General features: G+C 33.5%; 3 protein-coding genes and 1 long non-coding RNA gene across 4 annotated transcripts; 1 reads left to right on the top strand and 3 right to left on the bottom strand.

The window, feature by feature from the left end:
- Positions 1 to 3,512: 3,512 nt before the first annotated feature.
- On the top strand, positions 3,513 to 3,998 carry LOC122306190 (RING-H2 finger protein ATL34-like). The gene has a single exon (XM_043118629.1). The coding sequence runs from the start codon at positions 3,513 to 3,515 to the stop codon at positions 3,996 to 3,998; it is 486 nt and encodes a 161-aa protein (XP_042974563.1).
- Positions 3,999 to 4,592: 594 nt separating this feature from the next.
- LOC122307840 lies at positions 4,593 to 5,790 on the bottom strand. The gene is made up of 2 exons (XR_006241836.1): positions 5,668 to 5,790; positions 4,593 to 5,144 (listed from the first exon to the last, which is right to left on the bottom strand). It is a non-coding gene; the product is annotated as an uncharacterized LOC122307840 (long non-coding RNA).
- A 1,577-nt stretch (positions 5,791 to 7,367) lies between these two features.
- Positions 7,368 to 10,433, bottom strand: LOC122306681 (F-box protein PP2-A12-like). Its single transcript, XM_043119143.1, has 3 exons — positions 9,853 to 10,433; positions 9,331 to 9,449; positions 7,368 to 8,202 (listed from the first exon to the last, which is right to left on the bottom strand). The coding sequence occupies exons 1-3, from the start codon at positions 10,183 to 10,185 to the stop codon at positions 7,758 to 7,760; spliced, it is 897 nt and encodes a 298-aa protein (XP_042975077.1). The 5' UTR covers positions 10,186 to 10,433; the 3' UTR covers positions 7,368 to 7,757.
- A 2,888-nt stretch (positions 10,434 to 13,321) lies between these two features.
- Positions 13,322 to 17,510, bottom strand: LOC122307855 (DNA-directed RNA polymerases II, IV and V subunit 6A-like). Its single transcript, XM_043120965.1, has 6 exons — positions 17,357 to 17,510; positions 15,118 to 15,151; positions 14,846 to 15,015; positions 14,683 to 14,734; positions 13,730 to 13,797; positions 13,322 to 13,575 (listed from the first exon to the last, which is right to left on the bottom strand). Exons 1-6 carry the CDS (start codon positions 17,389 to 17,391, stop codon positions 13,506 to 13,508), a joined length of 429 nt encoding a protein of 142 aa, XP_042976899.1. The 5' UTR covers positions 17,392 to 17,510; the 3' UTR covers positions 13,322 to 13,505.
- Between the last annotated feature and the right edge of the window lie 351 nt (positions 17,511 to 17,861).

Genomic DNA, 17,861 nt, shown 5'->3' with positions numbered 1-17,861 from the left:
CGAACCTATGAGAGAGGTGCACGAGTTTGATTTTTAAATATATAAAATATTTGAGTAAAATATTTTTGGGAATGAATGGGTAAAATATGTAAAATATGTAGTAAAATATGTAAAGGTAAATCTGTAAAAAGAGAGTGGGAGGAGAGAAAAAATGAGTAAAATATGTTTTAAAAAGTGAATAGTAAATCTTCAAATATATAAAGGTATTGTTCATAATTATGCAAATATTTGAATATACATAATTCAATATAAATGAATTTAAGTTCATATTATGCAAATATGATTTTGCATACATATATATATAGACTAATATAAATGCTCTTAATAATAAGTAATTTGGTGAATGGTGTACTCTTAGCTTGTACTTGTTTTACTTTTAAACAAATATTATTATTCATCATTTTTAAAACAAGTATTTAAAATTTAAAATTATATTTAAAATTTATTAATGATATATCTCCTTTTAATTAACTACACTTATAGCTCCCCGAGTACTTGAAGAAGTTAAAGCAGGTAGCTAGGTTGTTGCGAAAGCCTAGAGATCAAATTCTTAGGGTACTGTTAATGGATTATTTATATCCAAAATAAAGTATACTTTTTAATTATTAGACAAAAAATTCACTTGTAACGGTTAGTTAATATCAAATTTTATAACTTTTAATTACAGTGTTTATAAAGAGAATATCAAATTTGATATTTATTATATAAAGAGTAAATTTTTATTTCATTATTTATCTGTAATTCTCTATCTCTCTTTTTGCTGATTATTAATTAACATATAAATAGATAGAATAGTAAAATTATTTAATGTTGAGATTTGATATGAATAATTAAAATTAAATTTATCTCATATTATTTTATTATTATATAATAAAAAAATAATTATTCTACTGTAAAGATTTACGTGTACATAATCCATTAATGCTCTTAGCCTTGGAATAAAAGCTTTCTTAATTAACGGGCTACGTATTCTGGGTCCAAATCGAAACCAAAAAGTCTCGATCTCAGGCTGCAACTACCCTCGTTAGTGACGATGATGGTGTAAAATTCACGATTGGCTCCTGTTTTTTTAATTTATTTTTTATTTTATTTTTAGTACGTGGGTTCGAAATAAAATGTTTAGAATTAGTTTATTCTGAATGGGTATGCTTTTATGGTAAAATATGATAGCAGAAATTATGAAGATCTTCATTGAGGTGAAATTTGACTGTGAGACCAGTTAAAGTTGTAAGGTGAAGATTGTTGACTTGTACTTCTTTATTAGTCCCACATCGGTTGGGTTAAAGTAAAGGGCATATGTCATGTGTTATAAATAAAAGGGTTAAGCTCTTAGTTTAAGTGTACCAGTTGAAAACTTATCTAGTAACTTTTAACTTTAGTTAAATTCCTTTATTAACCTTTTGAAAAAGGGAAAGAGGTGTAAAGTTAAAGTTTTACTAGTGGGATAGTTTTGTAGGTGTGGTGAGCAGAAAAATTGTGTGATTGTAATAATTTTTTACATAGTAAATTTTTTTCTTTGGGTCTGGTGATTTTTTTCCTATTTTAAAGTTTTCACATAAATTTTTTGTGTTATTATTATTTTTTTATTTTTATTTTTTGTTATTCCTGTAAAAGATAAATCTTATAGGAGATAAATTTGAGAGATCTAAATTTTCAACAATGATATCCTCGATCGGGATCAAAAATAATTTATTCTGTTGGATCAAAAATACACATGACAGACAAATCGGGATCGATTAATGCGGTCAAACACGACTACTTTAGTATATTATTGGGTTCCTAATTTGCAAATTCTGATCATCGGTCAAATTAAACCGACAATATATGACGTGTGTGTATATATATATCTTTCGTGGGTCCGAGGATATGCTTTAATATCTGGCAGCTTGCTCCTCGGATCTCTTCAGGTTTTCTAGCTCTCCAGGAGAGAGAACATTGGAAGGAAACAATAAAAAAAAAAAAAAATGTGGTCTAGTCATTATCATGATATTGGTGAAAAAGACAGGAGGAAATATAATAACATGGCAACAATATTATATATGTGGGTTCATGGTGTTAGATCCATTAGACGAGGTGGCGAGGTGGCATCTTGTGCATCACGAACTCGGAAGGGACTGGAGAATTATGCTGGCGATCGATCGAAGAAGACACACGATATATCTAATCAAGGGCATGCATGGCATTAGGGGTGTCAAATCGTATCAACGAATCGTGTTCGTATCGTGTCAAATCGTATTAACGGGTCATATAGGTCAACCCTAACCCGATCCGTTAAGCTTATTGTGTCAAAATCTCAAACCCTAACACGACCCATTAAGATAACATGTCGTGTCGTGTCGTGTCAATCTGTTTTGACCCATTAATAAATATTACGAAATATGTTTTTTTATAAGTAAACAAATAAATTAAGAAAATATTACGAAATAGGTTAATACGACACAATACAACTCATTTTAAACTATTTATATAAATGGGTTGAATAGGCATGAAATTAACTTTTTAAACCTGATTAAATTTAGCATAATTTTATATAAATGTTAAAATTACAATATCTATAAAAATTATAAAACTAATTATAAGTCCAAAACTATAATCCAAATAATAAAAATATCGAAATTGAAATTCTAACAATTTTATTTTTAGATATAGGGGTATAATTGTAACTTTAACTTTCTTAACGTGTCATAATGGGTTATAATGGGTCAAAACGGGTTAACCCGTTATCAACCCGTTAAGCAATCGTGTTTTAACGGGTCAACCCGTTTTGACTCGAACCCATTAAGGCTAAACCCTAACCTACTATTATCGTGTCGTGTTCGTATTGAGTTAATGGGTTGTATGACATATTGCCACCCCTACATGGCAATATGGGTGGTGCTAAATCGACGAGAACATATATATATATATGAAAAATAATTGATGCAACGGAGCAAGGGCACCCTTGCGGCATCGCCACTGATGTGGCATTTCTACAAATGATGCTGTTTTGGTTTCTTCTTAACAGCTAGCGCAAAGGCCTCTTGCCCAGCTCTTTTCCCACTAGACTTCATTGAGGCTTCTTCATTTTATTTAATCTTCTCCATCGACAACATGTGAGCCTTCTCCAATTCCTATAGTCTTCTCCATCTATGACCCCCATCCCCCACAGTTGTCAAAGACAATGAACAAAATAGCCAATGAACACCCACAAAAGCCCCAAATCAAGTACAACATCATTGTCCGAATACATCGAGGTCCCCTTCTCAGGCCTCTCACCCTCTGATCCCCAAGTCAATCCTACACCCAATACCATTGATACTGCTTACACGTACAGTCTAAGAAGAAGTTGGATCCTGGATCATAACAAATAATGAAAAAAACAATGTCTAATATACTATAATCTATCCAAAAGTAAACGATGAGCCTTTATTTATTTTTAATTGCTTTTGTTTTGCCTTTTTGCTGGTTTCAGCGCCGCCTAAAATCATTTAGAATAAAAAACGCACAGAGTGCTACAACCCAACTGAGCACTAATGACAGTCCAGAAGCTTTTAAACTTGAGTTTTCCAGTCGTCACTTGGGTTGTTGTCGAACTATTTGTTCTATTGCAGATGTCACCGCTTGCGGCCTCACAGAACGGAATGGGACTTCAAGGTCAGCAATCGCAGGGATCGCTCGACAGCCTCAAGTTAGACAAACGCATAGCCCGCATGGGTCTTCTTCCTCAGATTTTTCTGTGTCTACGTGTGCCGTGCACTAATAGCATCATCCACGGCAGCTTCGACCTCGCCACCACCAACGCCGACAGGAACGTCCTGCGCTCGCACTTCCCTCGTGGAATTGGCACCGACACCATCAAAACTTTCCTGACATTTTTGTACTCCACCATCAAGGGACTCAAAATGGGCGAGGGCTTGCTCGAGTGCGTTGTGTGCTTGAACGAGTTCGAAGATGAAGAGATTCTACATTTGCTCCCCAAGTGCAACCACACCTTCCACAACGACTGCATCGATGCCTAGTTGGCTTCTCACTCAAAGTGCCCGGTTTGTCGGAACAACCTGATTCCAGAACTCGGAGAATACCCAAGTGCCGTTTTGCTCGAATTTGGCCTTCTTCCATACTCGAAGGCGACGATGACGACGACCCACAGAATTTTCTTTGTTCTATTTTTTTAGTTGATGAAACTTTTCCTCCCTCTGAACATTTTCTTCATGAAAGACGACCTCCTTTTCTTTTTTAAATAAATCAATGATGTGGCAGCCGATGTCACAAAGGGTTGCCTGTAGCACTGCTGTATATATATATATAGGTAGTTAGGTGGCATGACGTTGTGCAGGCCGGCCCCCACGAACTTGAAATTAAGAAATTTTTTTACGATTAATTCTTTATATTTAAAATTTAAAGTAATACTAATTTTAATAAAATTTATTTTTTTATCAATCATATTAAATTGATACACATATTAATACACAGTTATACTTGTAATTAAATTTTTTCAAAAATTATAAGATCGAATATTGATTTAGATTGGATTTAAGTGTTGAGATATTTCGGTATGTTATAAATAATAGTGAAAAAAGAATAATAAAATAATAAATAATAAAAAATAGATAAAAAATAATAATAAAGTATCTGCAATCCGCACGCAAGAGTAGTTCATTAATTTCAGTACGTACAGGCCTACTGTAGTCACTAGTGACTAATTAATCACACGTATATATATCTATATCTATACTTACACATAAAGTGCGAATCTGTTTGTAACAGTGTTTTCGTCTAATACTTTTTTTTTCCATTTCACCCCTACTTTTGTTCCAAATTTGCGATATGCTTTTCGGTTAAACCATCGAAAATGTCATCTCTCTCTCAACTCAGACAGAAGACTTTCTTTTCTATCTCTCCACCCTGCGTCCCTTGCCGCCATCAAAAGTCACGGAGCAGGTTGGACAACGGCCCTCCTTTAAGCAGTCGCGACTCTCTCTCTTGATCTCTCCTATGTTTCCCTTTTATAGTCGCCGTGCACACTGTAAGGAAGACCCATTGAGATGCCAACAATGGTTTCGAGAAGACCCAGCCTCTGGTGCCGCCTTGGACCACCGCAGACAGTGTCGGCATCACCCACCATCGACTTACCTTCTTCTCTTTCTACATTTGCACGTTTTTATCTGTTTTGTGCAGGTTTAGAAAAAAAAATTATACCCATATAGACGAAACCAAGGCAAATGTAAAAGCAATGCTTTCAAATTTATACAAATTTACTGAATAAATCATACACATATACAAGAAATGAAACCAAATCCAAGAACAATCCTTTGAAATTTGTACAAATTCACTAACTAAATCATACCCATATACACGAAAGGAAACCAAATCTAAAAACAAAATCTAACAGTGCTAAACAAGAGAAAAACTTAACTGACAGCAATTACCAAAAATTCAAAACCCATTTGGTTTCCATTATATACCAATCACAGGTTTTTTATCTTCAATTTCTACAAGTTCAGCAAAATAATGATGCTCATATATACGCAAACTAGATCCAAACACAATCTGAAATACATGTGTAAATGTAAATGTCAAAAAAAAAAAAAAATACATGTGAAAATGTAAAAAAAAGAAATAAATAAAAATTCTTCAAACGATTCGAGAAATAGAGACTGGGTATGAGAGAAAGATAGAGAGGGAGACCTTCCGACTAAGAGAGAAAGCGAGAGAGAACGACCTTCTGAGAGAGAGAGAGAGAGAGGAGAAAAAGAGAGAGAGGATGTTGACAATCTCGATGTGGTAGGTGAAGAAGGGGAAGGAGAGAGATGGAAAGGTAAAAAGTAAAAGTAACTTAGGATTAATTGCTTTGTTTAAAAGGCGTCACATTAGGGAATGGGTGGGCTGAGTTTTTTGTTGTTCTTTTTTGATTCTATAGATCAGGAGGTGGTATCATTTTTAAAAAAAGATATTAAGTTCTTTTGGCCTGTGAAAAATAAATAATGTTATAAATGAGTTTAGGTTTATTAATTGGAATATAGTCTCTTCTTTTTTGTTTCTAAATAAATACTAAATGTTGATAAAAATTTGATAGAAATAAAATGTTGAAAAAGTAAAGTGTAATGTTTTATAGCATTTCAGTTGCTTTCATTTTGAGTTATTTATATATTATTTTTCTCTTTTATCAATGACTTTCATTTAATGATTTATTTAGATACATCATTTCCAAATCTAAATATTTTTTGATTGTTGAATAAATTTAATCATTCAATAACAAATTTGATATTAATAACATTATTTCATGTAGATTTATAATTTTTAATGTAATATGGTCTGTTTATGTTATTTCATGCAGCATTTTATTTCCTTCAATTTTGGATTATGTAAATATTGAATTTAATAGTTACATCTCTTATTATTCTCAATTTGTTAATATAGTGTTATTTAACAGATGTCACTATATAATTATTGTGTTGCTTTTTTCTAATGTATTCTTTCTAACAGATATGCTGCTTTTGTTGTTGTTTCACATTTTCTCATTTTACTTCTTGTTAATTTTATCTACTTCGGTTGTTTTTTTTTTATTTTTCCTATACTTTTTGGTATGTTATCTTCTCTCTCATATGGAAAATTCTTATTCTATTTGTTTGGTAACAATGTTATTATATGTTATGATCGTCATTATTTTAGGTCTTTAAATATATTTTTGATGGTTGTAACAATAAGAAATCGATAAAATACATATGTATCATATTTTTGTTAAATATTTGTTAAGAACGGTTAAAAAACCCCAATTATTAAAAGAAAATCTTTTCTTTTATATTGATATGACTACACATGTATTTAACAAAGATGGTTTACACCATCTATTTTTGTTTCCTGTAATTTTTTTCTCATCAAATTGACTATTTTTAATAGATTCATTTTATTCTTAGATGTACTAATTAATTTAGATCAATGATATGTAATAATCAGAAAATGAATAAATCATCTATCTAGGTGTAGAAATTAATCAATTTGGACAATTGTATAAGAAGAAGTTAAGCATTCTTTCCGTCAGTCCTGTAATTGAAGCAACAACATAAACGTTCAAATATCTTTTTGTCAAACTTTTTACTATTGTAATTATATGCTTAAATAGAACAGTGAATTGGATATAAACTCCATATTTTTTGTTCACTTTTTATTATATTTGATATAACTTTTTTAAATTTATAACCTCTTTTAAATCTATTTGAATTTTTTTTTATTTATCTTCTCATTTATCAACTATTTCTTTTCGTGCCCTTCCTAGTATATATATATATATATATATGAAGCACCACTCATTATATATATGGACGTACGTACGTTTTATTCTGTACAAAATAGAATCAACTGAGCTAACAAAATACAAATTACCATGATGAGAGCAGAGAAAGATAAGGAGTACTCGAAGAACATTGAGTACCCATGGCATTTCATCATGAACTAAAGAAACCAAAATACAAATTACCATGATGTGTATGCATGCAGTACTCGATCAACTCCCAATCGGCACTGGATACGTACCAGTTTTTCTAATTTACAACGCCAAATTAGAGTAGTAGTATGCCAAGATCACCACTACACTGATCAACATCTAAAGAACAGAAAACATAAGCTGGCACCCACTCCGGTCCTCTACTTTGCTAATTCAAATGAAAATAATTTGAAATTAAGGGAAAAAAAGTGGTATAAAGAATTGAGCTACTACTTTAATTACATTCTCTTTTATCATTTCCAGCTGCAGCTGAAGTTAGCTCAAAACCTAAACATTAAAATCGTTTCAATCTTTCTCCAAACTCAGCCGGACATATGAACACGGAGTCTACGCATAGACCACCTTTGGTGTGTGTACAGTCAATTTGGACCATCGAAAACTTGATCTTCGTGGGCCTGTTACGGTTCTGATCATCATGATCAATGACAAAGTCACCCACTTGGTAATGGATCCATTTGCCTGTTTCCCGCAGGTAACATTCATGAGAAATTGCATGCTGACCAGTACAGTTCGATATTGTAGATAGCTGAAACCGGACAGGTTTGATGTCCCAACCATGTACTTGATCAAGGTTACAGACCCTTCGAGCAAATCGTTTCGAGGCTTTGCCTAGCTGAAGCCGGAAGAATAGGCTGTACTTCGCAGGTGGAAATTCGAACTCCAACTCTCCAAGTATTTCAACCCACCAATTTTTTTGAAGGTACGCAACTGTGTGAAATCTAGCACACATCAAATTAAGAACATTGGGAGTGAGTATTTTAATAATTTCTTGAAGATATCAGTAAATAGCAAAAAATAAAGAGCAATGCTACATACAGTCGTGGAATTACAAACGCCGCGCAATCGCTTTGAAAAAGAGTAGGGTCCACGATTAAAAGTTAGTTTTTTTTTCATATAAGTCCCATATTAATTCATTTTTTTCAAAGCGACTACACACCACTTGCACAACTACGACTGCAAATATCATTTCTAAAAAATTATATATCATGTCTTTCTAAGATGTCAAGTAGATGACATTTCTGTCCCTGATCTTTTAAAAGTTATAACGTACGTAATACTTGCAACTAGATGATCAAAACCTCCTTATTTGATTGAATCTGAGATATTTAAATGTATATATAAAATATAGCAAAGTATGTAATTCCTTTCTCAAACGTTAGCACGCGGTTGGAATATAAAGTCTCAGAATAGGTTTGAAAAATCAAACGGTTTGCCCGAAGGAAGCATCAGCTTCTTACAGATCAAAAGCTAAACTAGCAAGGAACTTAATATATATATATATATATATATAATATTCAATTAGGGAAGGATTAAAGCCATGCTGATCAAAGCAAGCCATCTAACAAGAAAATAGATTAAAGTCAAAAACTATGTCCACAAGGCAAGCTATGCCATAAAAAAATAGAATAAAATCTACTTAATTTGAGGGGTTAGATACACTTTGTGATCATGTCCTTAATTAAACGACATGTTGTCATATTGGGAAAAGTACTAATATACTACTTATTTCTTCCCCATGATCAACAGCATACTGTAGATCATACACAATTCAAAAAGTTCCATTTGACCACATGAATTATATATGGAACTTGAAAACAAATATTTGCAATTTTGCAATTTTTGAGAGAGATTTGCATGCAATTTTTAAAAGAAGCCTGGGAACCAGTTCAAACATTTGCAATTTTTAAACCGTAATTATCACCGCTAGCTATAGAAAGGGGATCTTTTTGAGAGAGTTTGATCAAAGACTTTCAGATCGAAGCTCTGAGCATGATTTCTGGATCATCTTGAAAGCAAAAGTCCATTTTGGAAACAAAAACAAAATCGCATTAAATTGAAACTCTCACCTGGATTCCTCAGTCGGAAGATAATTCCAGTATCTTCGATCTTCTATCCCTGTTATCCTCAATGCCTTCGACGAAATCGACATAAACATCTTACCACTACTCTTGTCCAACCAAACTTGCTAAAGAAAAAGAATAAGAACAAAAAGATCACATAAATATATATATGTATATAAATATATATTGTTAACTCCATTTTTTCCCACAAAATGAGCTTGTTGAAAAAGCTATTACTTATATAGTAGGGAAAAAAAGGTTTTTCTCTATGAATATATCACCTAGCTAGAAGGAAAGTTGGTAGAATTTTACTAATCCAACCAAGAAAAAAGTTGGAATTTGTGATACGAAGATCAGTAAGAAACTAGGAAGATCGATCTGAAGTTTTAGGGAATTTAAATCTTGTAATTAGCTCACTGGAAACAACACTATATATGGAAAATAGGTCTATCTTGCTGTTAACCAGTGCGTTACTCGTCACTCGCTACCAGCTGTCGACCACTCACAGAGAGAGAGAGAGAGATTTACCTTGGTGCCATGATCAAAGCTGTTGGGTCTACACAATCTTGCATAAATCTCTTTCTTAGGCAAGTTCTCTGGGTTTCCATGAAGAACTTTGTCAACAAGGAACTTATGATCCGTAGGCAACTTCGACTCCCACACAAAATCAGCCCAAGAGGCGCCACGAAAAGTTTTGTTCAATCGAGCTAATTTACAAATTTCCGGCGGATCCAGGTACTTGAGAATGGATGCGATACAATTCTCCGGCAAGTCATCCAGACCGGGCTTCGATGGAGAACAAACTCCATAATTCTGATCTGCTGCAAAACCAGAAAAACCAGCCCCCATGAACAAGAACATGAAAAACTTCAAGACAAAGGATCGATCAAAGCCTATTAAACAAAAGGGATTTGAAGATAGAGAATGAGGTGATGATATATTCGATGAGAAAGAGGTGATGGTGCTGCCATTTTCATGTATAATTAAGTATGCCTAGACACCTAGTTCTTGGGCAATTGGCATGAGAGAGAGAGAGAGTTGATTATATGGAGGAGAAGGAATAAAGTAAAGTTTTCTAAAAGGGACGTGGATATGTGTGTGCAATTGTGCATGGAATATGTTGCGTGGGTAGGAATAATGATACGCTAATCGCGCACGTTTTTGGAGCCTGTGGGAAAAAAAAAGGGGGTCGGGGCTGGGGCTCGGGACCAGGTAATAATTTAGAAAATAATTATTTATTAATATCGGTGGGACTCGCCTGTTTGTACTGAATTCCAATTTTACATTTTGTGATGAGCGTAACTTTCCAGCCGAGAGTAGAGGGTCTTTTCTGGCTTTGTCTGTGTCAAACGTATTGAAGATTAGTATTTTTTTTTTTTAAATTTTATCAAATCTCAGGCTTAATTAGGAACCAATATTATATATATATATATATAAATAAATAACTAAAAATAAATAAATACTAAACCAACACCTCAAAAAGTCACAAGACTTTTCATATTCTCCCGGCCGTCTTATTTAAGTGATCACATGTTTTGCTCCAGCAACGAGGTTGCCTTTTTTTTTTTTTTTTTTTTTTTTTTTGGGGGGGAAAAAAAGGTCTATGGAAGGTTTAATAAATAATTCAAAAGTAATTTCTTTTCAAGATGTTTTAATTTACTTTTTTTGTAAGTTCCTAATTAATTTTCAAACGACCTTTACCAAAGATAAATGTCGATGCCAGCTTGTTGGAAATATACAGTATTCATTCAGTATAGAGCTTTTGGTTATTATTGTGTTTTACAAAAATTAAATTGATAAGTAAAATTATCCCTCGCGCGTGTTCTGCGATAAAACTAGGTATCAATAAATTAAGATTTTCTTTAGATTATTCGAGCAAATGACACCTCGGATTCACATGTCCGGCAACAGTAGTCTTGTTCTTATCATCATATACTTTTCGATCGTATAGTCCCAAAACACGTGCGGAACAGACATTCAAGCAAACAGTACCCCCAATCACCTACTTCTTTTTCTTTTTCTTTTTCTTTTTAATTATTATTATACTTATTAGTAATACTGCTAGTGTTATCCGTTGCTTTTTTCCATTTAATTTGGCTGTACATGCTTCAAATATTTACTTAGAAAACATTAATATTGAGTGACGATCCGTAATTTAAAATATATTAATAACATGAATGAATGCTTCGTATGCGCATGCTGCCTAAGAAACATCTAAGGATCATGGTTGTGAATCTTTGTAGGATTTGATTCTCTGCAGGAGTACTACTGTCGAAAAACATATCATGTAGCTAGCTAGCATGCATGCACACATACACACACATACATATATATATATATATATATGATTCTCATCCACTTGTCCCCTATCTTGGATGCAGGAATATTATCTTCGGAACATGTCCATCACATTAGCTTATTTTGATTCGTTGATACCACATATTTTTCTCCAATGCTAACCATAGGAAAGAGAAAGGCAGCTAGATAGCTCAGGAAATTAGTTTGCATGCATACGTGGTGAATTGATATTGAAGATAGCTCAACAAACGGAATTGACCGACAATATATATTTTAGTTGATTAAGGGGTTCAAATCACAAATCACATGGGTATATGCTGAAAAGCAAAATCCAAAGACGTCCAAATGTTCCTTGATTGGCGTTTAATTTGGAGCTCCATCGTATGGAATATATATATATATATATATAAATATATAAGAAAATGAATTTATTATTATGCGGTAATTTGTTAGTTGAATTTTTTCTAAAAAAAATACATTAACAGTTAACACTGTCTATTAACTCTATTTTAAAGGCAGGGGGGTTCAACTAACTACACATTAAAGCATAAAAATATATATATTAGGCATTCAATCAAGTGTTTATTATACTAGGGTGGCTTAGGGAAAAATAATTTATAATTTATCTTTTTTTAAAAAAAGTAAATAAATAATCCACGTAACATATGCACTTAATTATAATAGTCCCACCTTTAATTGAAATATTTACTCTAATTTAGTTATTATTAATAATTTAGAAACAAAAAGATATTGGCTTATATATATATATATAAATTAAATAAACGATGTGATCAACGGCCATACACTCTTTTTAAAAAAATTGAATAAATATATGATGTACATATAAAATTAATTTTTAATAATAAATTCAATTATTTTTTAAAAAGAATGCAAGATACTTACTTAACCCATTTCCATATCTAGTAGTGCTGAGTCAAGTCATCGGAGATAATAAATTATTAAATTCAGTAGTTTTCCTTCTTTTCGAAGTATCCCGCCTCCCGTGCTTCCCCAGTTCCCCCTGTCCACAGGCGAAACAAAAAATACAATCAGCTGTAGACTTCAAAGATGACCCTTTCAGCCAAAATGAGCAGGCAGCACGTCGGAACTGTGGACTGAAGAAAAATTGGGTGGCCGTAGGAAGCTTCGGAGGGTTTACGTATCGTATGGACTTGCTGTGAGTTATTCGGCTCGACAATCCCAGTATTACCCCTCACCTCTCAAATTTCATAAACTTCCCTGTTGGGTTGAGACTTGAGAGACTAGTAATCGGCAAAGTTATTATATTTTGTCTTTATTATAGGACCCCAAACCTGAACGTAGAAGCCGAGAGCCACATTGATCACTTCAATTATAAAATTTCTTATCGTCGAATTACTTCAAGGGAAAAGATATCGAGAAGATGATATCAAGGAAAAAAAAAAAAAAGATGGAAAGGCGTACAGGAATTGGAAATGGAGACCACCTCAACCAAACTCGATTCTCTAAAATATAAATATAAATTAAACTCCACAAACAACATTAAATATACAACAAAACTGTGAGCCCTATTTTATATATCTCTCTAGAACTTAGACTTGTAAATATTTAAAAATAAAAAATAAAAAACACATATCAACCAGTCAAGTTGTGCACCATTTGGTTTACCAGGAAAATGAGAGGGATAAATAAATAAAAGGAAACAAGTGACACGGCTTCATTTCGGGCAAATAGCATATATAAGGGGATAAAGTCGCAGTATATAATAGTGAATACTAAACACGGCAGCTCTATCGAGTATCAACTCTTTTCTTCTTTGGCCAAAAGAGGAAGAGGAGCTACAAAGTTTCAATACACATTATGCAGAACTTCCAGTGTCCATTAATGACTAACCCATAAACAGATCAATCGCCCCCCACTTGCCTCTTCCATGAGTCTTCCACGATCAATTCATCAACTCCCCAGTCTTCGTAACTGGAAAATTTCATAGAAACATTACAGAAAAATAAATGTATCAGACCGTACCCTCCAAAAGAAAATGCAGCTTCCACTAATAATTATAATGGCACACAACTTCCAAATATTTTTTCTTATATTACAACAGCAACCTTTTTAATTAAGCCATTACCTTCCATCTGGCAGGTAGCGGCGGATAGTGAAGGGTATCTTCCGCTCACGAAGCTCCTTCATTGCAATCTGGATAGATTTGGTATATAAAACATTTTTTTTCCAAGTAATTTGGTATATGAAATATTAGCAACTGCTTTCAATACATAACCACACAGGATATCAAATAATTATTTCTAGCACGCAACTAATAGGAAATTATTTCACCATTCCTCTATAGAAAGGAGAATAATTTTAAGGCCCTCAAACTACCACTTCTTTTGCAATAATCACCAAACTACTAAAGTTGTCACTTTCTTGTGTGCAATTTACCCCCACTTTTACAATCTAACCGTTAAGATCGTTCCACATCTCTTATTTTTCTTCTACTTAATGATTGGATCTTAATGAGTGTGCAAATTCACCTGTGATTCAAATTGGGGAAGAAATCATACAGCAAAAGGAGTGATATTTTGAAGAATTATAGTGTGATTTTCTGTACCTAGAATCATATTAGACATCATAGTTATGTTCATTACACCATAACAGAAAAATCCAACTCTATCATCCTCTAGAAATGGATTTCTTCTATGAAGACATTGTCACATAGAATGGAGTAAAATGACTGATAATTTAACAAAATGCAAAGCCTATTATAGATATGCCATTTTACTTAATATATATATATATGCCATTTTGTTTCAATCAAAAAAGAGCTTCTTCAACAAATTCTCAATTAAAAATATGGGTAAAGAACCCAAGATCAACCCATAAATGCAATAATGCTGACATCGTGTATGTTTAATAAAATTCTGTTAAAAAAATGTTGACAATGTGCATGTCCAGCACTTAACAGGCAAAAACAATGTTGGTTGGATGTTCGATAGGAGCATTCTATGAGTTCAACAATAAGGAGTATCCTGATGGATCTAGGCCTGATCGTATAAGAATGGCATAGCTGTTAAAGAATCTAACCTCCAGCGGATCAGTTTCACCCTCCAACTCGACCATTACAGGAGCATTCATGCTGATCACCAAAAAGTAAATTGATAGTATGTATTGAAACTAACTCAACTTTCTGCAAAACTTAAAGACTGATTGGTAAAATAAATATAAAAAAAAAAAAAAAAAAAAAAACCTGATCTGCAGAGCACGAGTACCCAAGATTCTGGCACGCTCATATTTTGTCATATATTTTGAGGTCTTCCGAGGGCGTTCAACTGGATGATCTTCTCCTTTCTCATCAGCTTCAGGTTCTACAGGAATGTCATCATTGTTGTTGTTCTCTATATCCTCTTCTGCACCTTCCTGTCCACCATTAAAATAACATGTTGATATAATTGTTTTAAAATGCAAAACTTCAGTTCATCAGATTCTTTCCAGAAGTAGATCTTATATTTCTCTCCTCACCTCAATCTCAGGCTCCGGTGGCTCATCCTCATAACTGCAAAAAAAATAAGAAAAGAAAAAGTGAGGAACCTCTTATTAAAAACTTTATTAGAATGTACAGTTCTGATGTCAAAGAAACAAGCTAAAAATGCATGATCCTAGACATGTGAAATGATTGCAATGAATCAATGCGGTACTCCAAGAACTGTCATGAGTGAATCACAATTGAATATTAGCAATGCTTTCACATTTCATGGCCTATGTGGGGCTTAAAAGTGCAACAAAGAAAATTGCAGAAACATTATGATTGAAAAAACAAATTGCAAGCGGTTCTAGTGCCATTCAAAATGGTGCATCAAAAAAAGAGATCATGACGCAGAGCTATGTGAATATTATTGTTGGAACTATTGCCTAGATCGACAATAGCCTAAAATTTTTCAAAGACATCCAAAACAAATAACCACCCTCATGTTGTGATATTTTTGTAATAGTACAAGATGCAGAGCATGTGTGTCATAGGTTACATCATTTACACAAATTTCTAGGCAAACACCTACCACTTTCAATGCTCATGTTGTTTCTATTAAAGAATATTCATCATAGTTGCACCAACAGCAAGAGATGAATGTCAAAATTTTGTGCATGTCTTACATGGATCAAGCCAGAATTTTCACCTTTTGAATGCCCAACAAGGGGTGTGAATGTATAAAAATGTAGAGTTGGGTGGGTGATGATCAATATGCATCTAATCTTAAGGAGCAGGGAGAGGGGAAGAGAAGGGGAAGAGTTGGACGTACAGGATACAGCAGGTTACATAGATATGGCAGCTTAAATTAAACGGACTGTCTCCTAAGTCTGCCGACATGCTAAATATAGCTATCGATCTCAAAAGTTTTTTTCATCGGTAAATAAGATTTTATTGATCAAACGATTCAAACCCCTAGGGCTTGGCTCAAGTGGAACCCCTAGGGAGCTTAAGTAGTAAAGGCCTTGGTCTTGGTGGTATGCTCCCTCAAGGTCTAAGGTTTGAATCCTCTTTGGTGCAAATGATTTTTAGGAGCCACCAGACTGGGAGAACTTTCCCTTGAATTACCCAAGGTGCACTTGCGATTGAGGGCGTGTGCACCCTCATGATTAGTTAGGACCTTGTTCTCGGACACTTGGTACAAATTATAAAACAAAAAGATTTTATTGATCATACGAATAGGAAAAAGCCCAAATACACGAGTCATATACAAAAGCAACGCCTGGGAATGGTGTTCTAGTGATACAAGAAGTTACCAATCTTGATAGTTGCAGGTTATATATGCATATATGTGGAAAGAACGACCTGGAAATTCGAAGATGAGTGTTCCCTGGAGGACCGCAAAATTATTTTATTCTACGCTTCACTTCTTTGGGCATTAGCTATAGATTTAGATGGGCTTAATGTTAATGGCTTCCTTGTATCTATTTCTTCTTCATTCTACTAGGTGTCCACCGTCTACTCTTGTACATGTCTTGCGTAATTGGGCTTCACCTAGTCACCTACTCTTATTAATAAAATTTTCCTAATAAAAGAACATTTCTACTGGTGGGGGGTGCCCTCACAAAAAGGTTCTTAACCTAATATTATGTACAAAATGTGATACATATACTCGCACGAATACCAACTCTATCATCAAGCTTATAAAAAAACGCATATTCCCTAGTTCTCTGGTGCTTGCATCTCTTTGGTACACAAAACACCGATAAATGAAGGCAGTTGCTTTCATCACAACCACACATCCAAATAAAACCCTGAACGAGATCTAGAAAATACAATCATGACAATTTCACAATCGGCAGGAATTAACTTATTTGTTTACAATAAAACGATAAACAAAAAACTGAATAATCAGGAATTCTCTTTAAATGACGCAGAGCAATCAGGAGTTCCCACAGAAAACAAATAAAAAATAGAGCTCGAAGAACCCTGAGCTTATCCAGTTACCCACTTTTTCTTTGCCGAGGAAACTCAAACCCTATTGTTTCAGAAAGGGAAATAATCAGTACAGCTTCTGTTTTACTCGAGGCATTTGTTCTCTCGAGTCCAAAACGATGCAAAAACGAAGAATGAGGATAACTTTTTCCATCGAGTATGTGGTAGTAAACCAAACGGAAATTAGAAAGATGCAAATCGAAAGCAAAAGAAAAAAACGTAAAAACAAAGAAAATAGAAGCCTGGATCGTCCTTATATATATATATATATATCCATGCACAGAGAGATAGAGAGGTAACCCCATGTCCAAATCATTGTAATCTTCGTCGGCCATCGTTGATTGGTGAAGAAGCTTTACCCTCGCTGCTCTTGGTGGTCTCGAAGTCGAAAACCCTCGCCAGTCGGAAAACTGCTAGAAATCCCTCGTCGATTGTGTATAACAGTTCGGTGAATATTAATTACCTCCCTCAAGGTTCTAAATATACCATCGGCCTCCCCCAATCTTTTTGAAAAACTTAAATGTGGCAATACTTTTTTTTTTATTCTTTAAATGGCACCGGATGTTGGATAGCCTTCCTATTAGTCTCTAAACTTTGGTCAAAATTTGATTAAAAAATTTACTTTTATAAATTTTAGTAAATTATTCTTTATGATATTAAATAATAGATTTAATAAATTTATCATTATTTTATTAAAATATTAATTTTAAACTTTCCATTAATTTAATTCTATTAAATATTATCAACCAAAATTATTTATTTTTATTTATTATTTTTTATTTAGTTTTTGAAGCACTGCTAAGAA

The sequence above is a fragment of the Carya illinoinensis genome, chromosome 4, assembly GCF_018687715.1.
Source record: "Carya illinoinensis cultivar Pawnee chromosome 4, C.illinoinensisPawnee_v1, whole genome shotgun sequence".
In the NCBI taxonomy this organism is placed as follows: Eukaryota; Viridiplantae; Streptophyta; class Magnoliopsida; order Fagales; family Juglandaceae; genus Carya; species Carya illinoinensis.
This window is presented reverse-complemented; position numbering and strand designations above follow the sequence as displayed.

Coding starts and splice junctions, on each gene's coding strand:
- LOC122306190 (XM_043118629.1), top strand. CDS start 3,513: ATGACAGTCCAGAAGCTTTTAAACTTGAGTTTTCCAGTCGTCACTTGG.
- LOC122306681 (XM_043119143.1), bottom strand. CDS start 10,185: ATGTTCTTGTTCATGGGGGCTGGTTTTTCTGGTTTTGCAGCAGATCAG. Junction 9,450..9,852: donor GCTTTGATCATGGCACCAAG/GTAAATCTCTCT, acceptor CTTTTTCTTTAG/CAAGTTTGGTTGGACAAGAG. Junction 8,203..9,330: donor CTTCCGACTGAGGAATCCAG/GTGAGAGTTTCA, acceptor GATGTGTGCTAG/ATTTCACACAGTTGCGTACC.
- LOC122307855 (XM_043120965.1), bottom strand. CDS start 17,391: ATGGCCGACGAAGATTACAATGATTTGGACATGGG. Junction 15,152..17,356: donor TACAATGATTTGGACATGGG/GTTACCTCTCTA, acceptor TTTTTTTTGCAG/TTATGAGGATGAGCCACCGG. Junction 14,735..14,845: donor ACTCGTGCTCTGCAGATCAG/GTTTTTTTTTTT, acceptor TTTGGTGATCAG/CATGAATGCTCCTGTAATGG.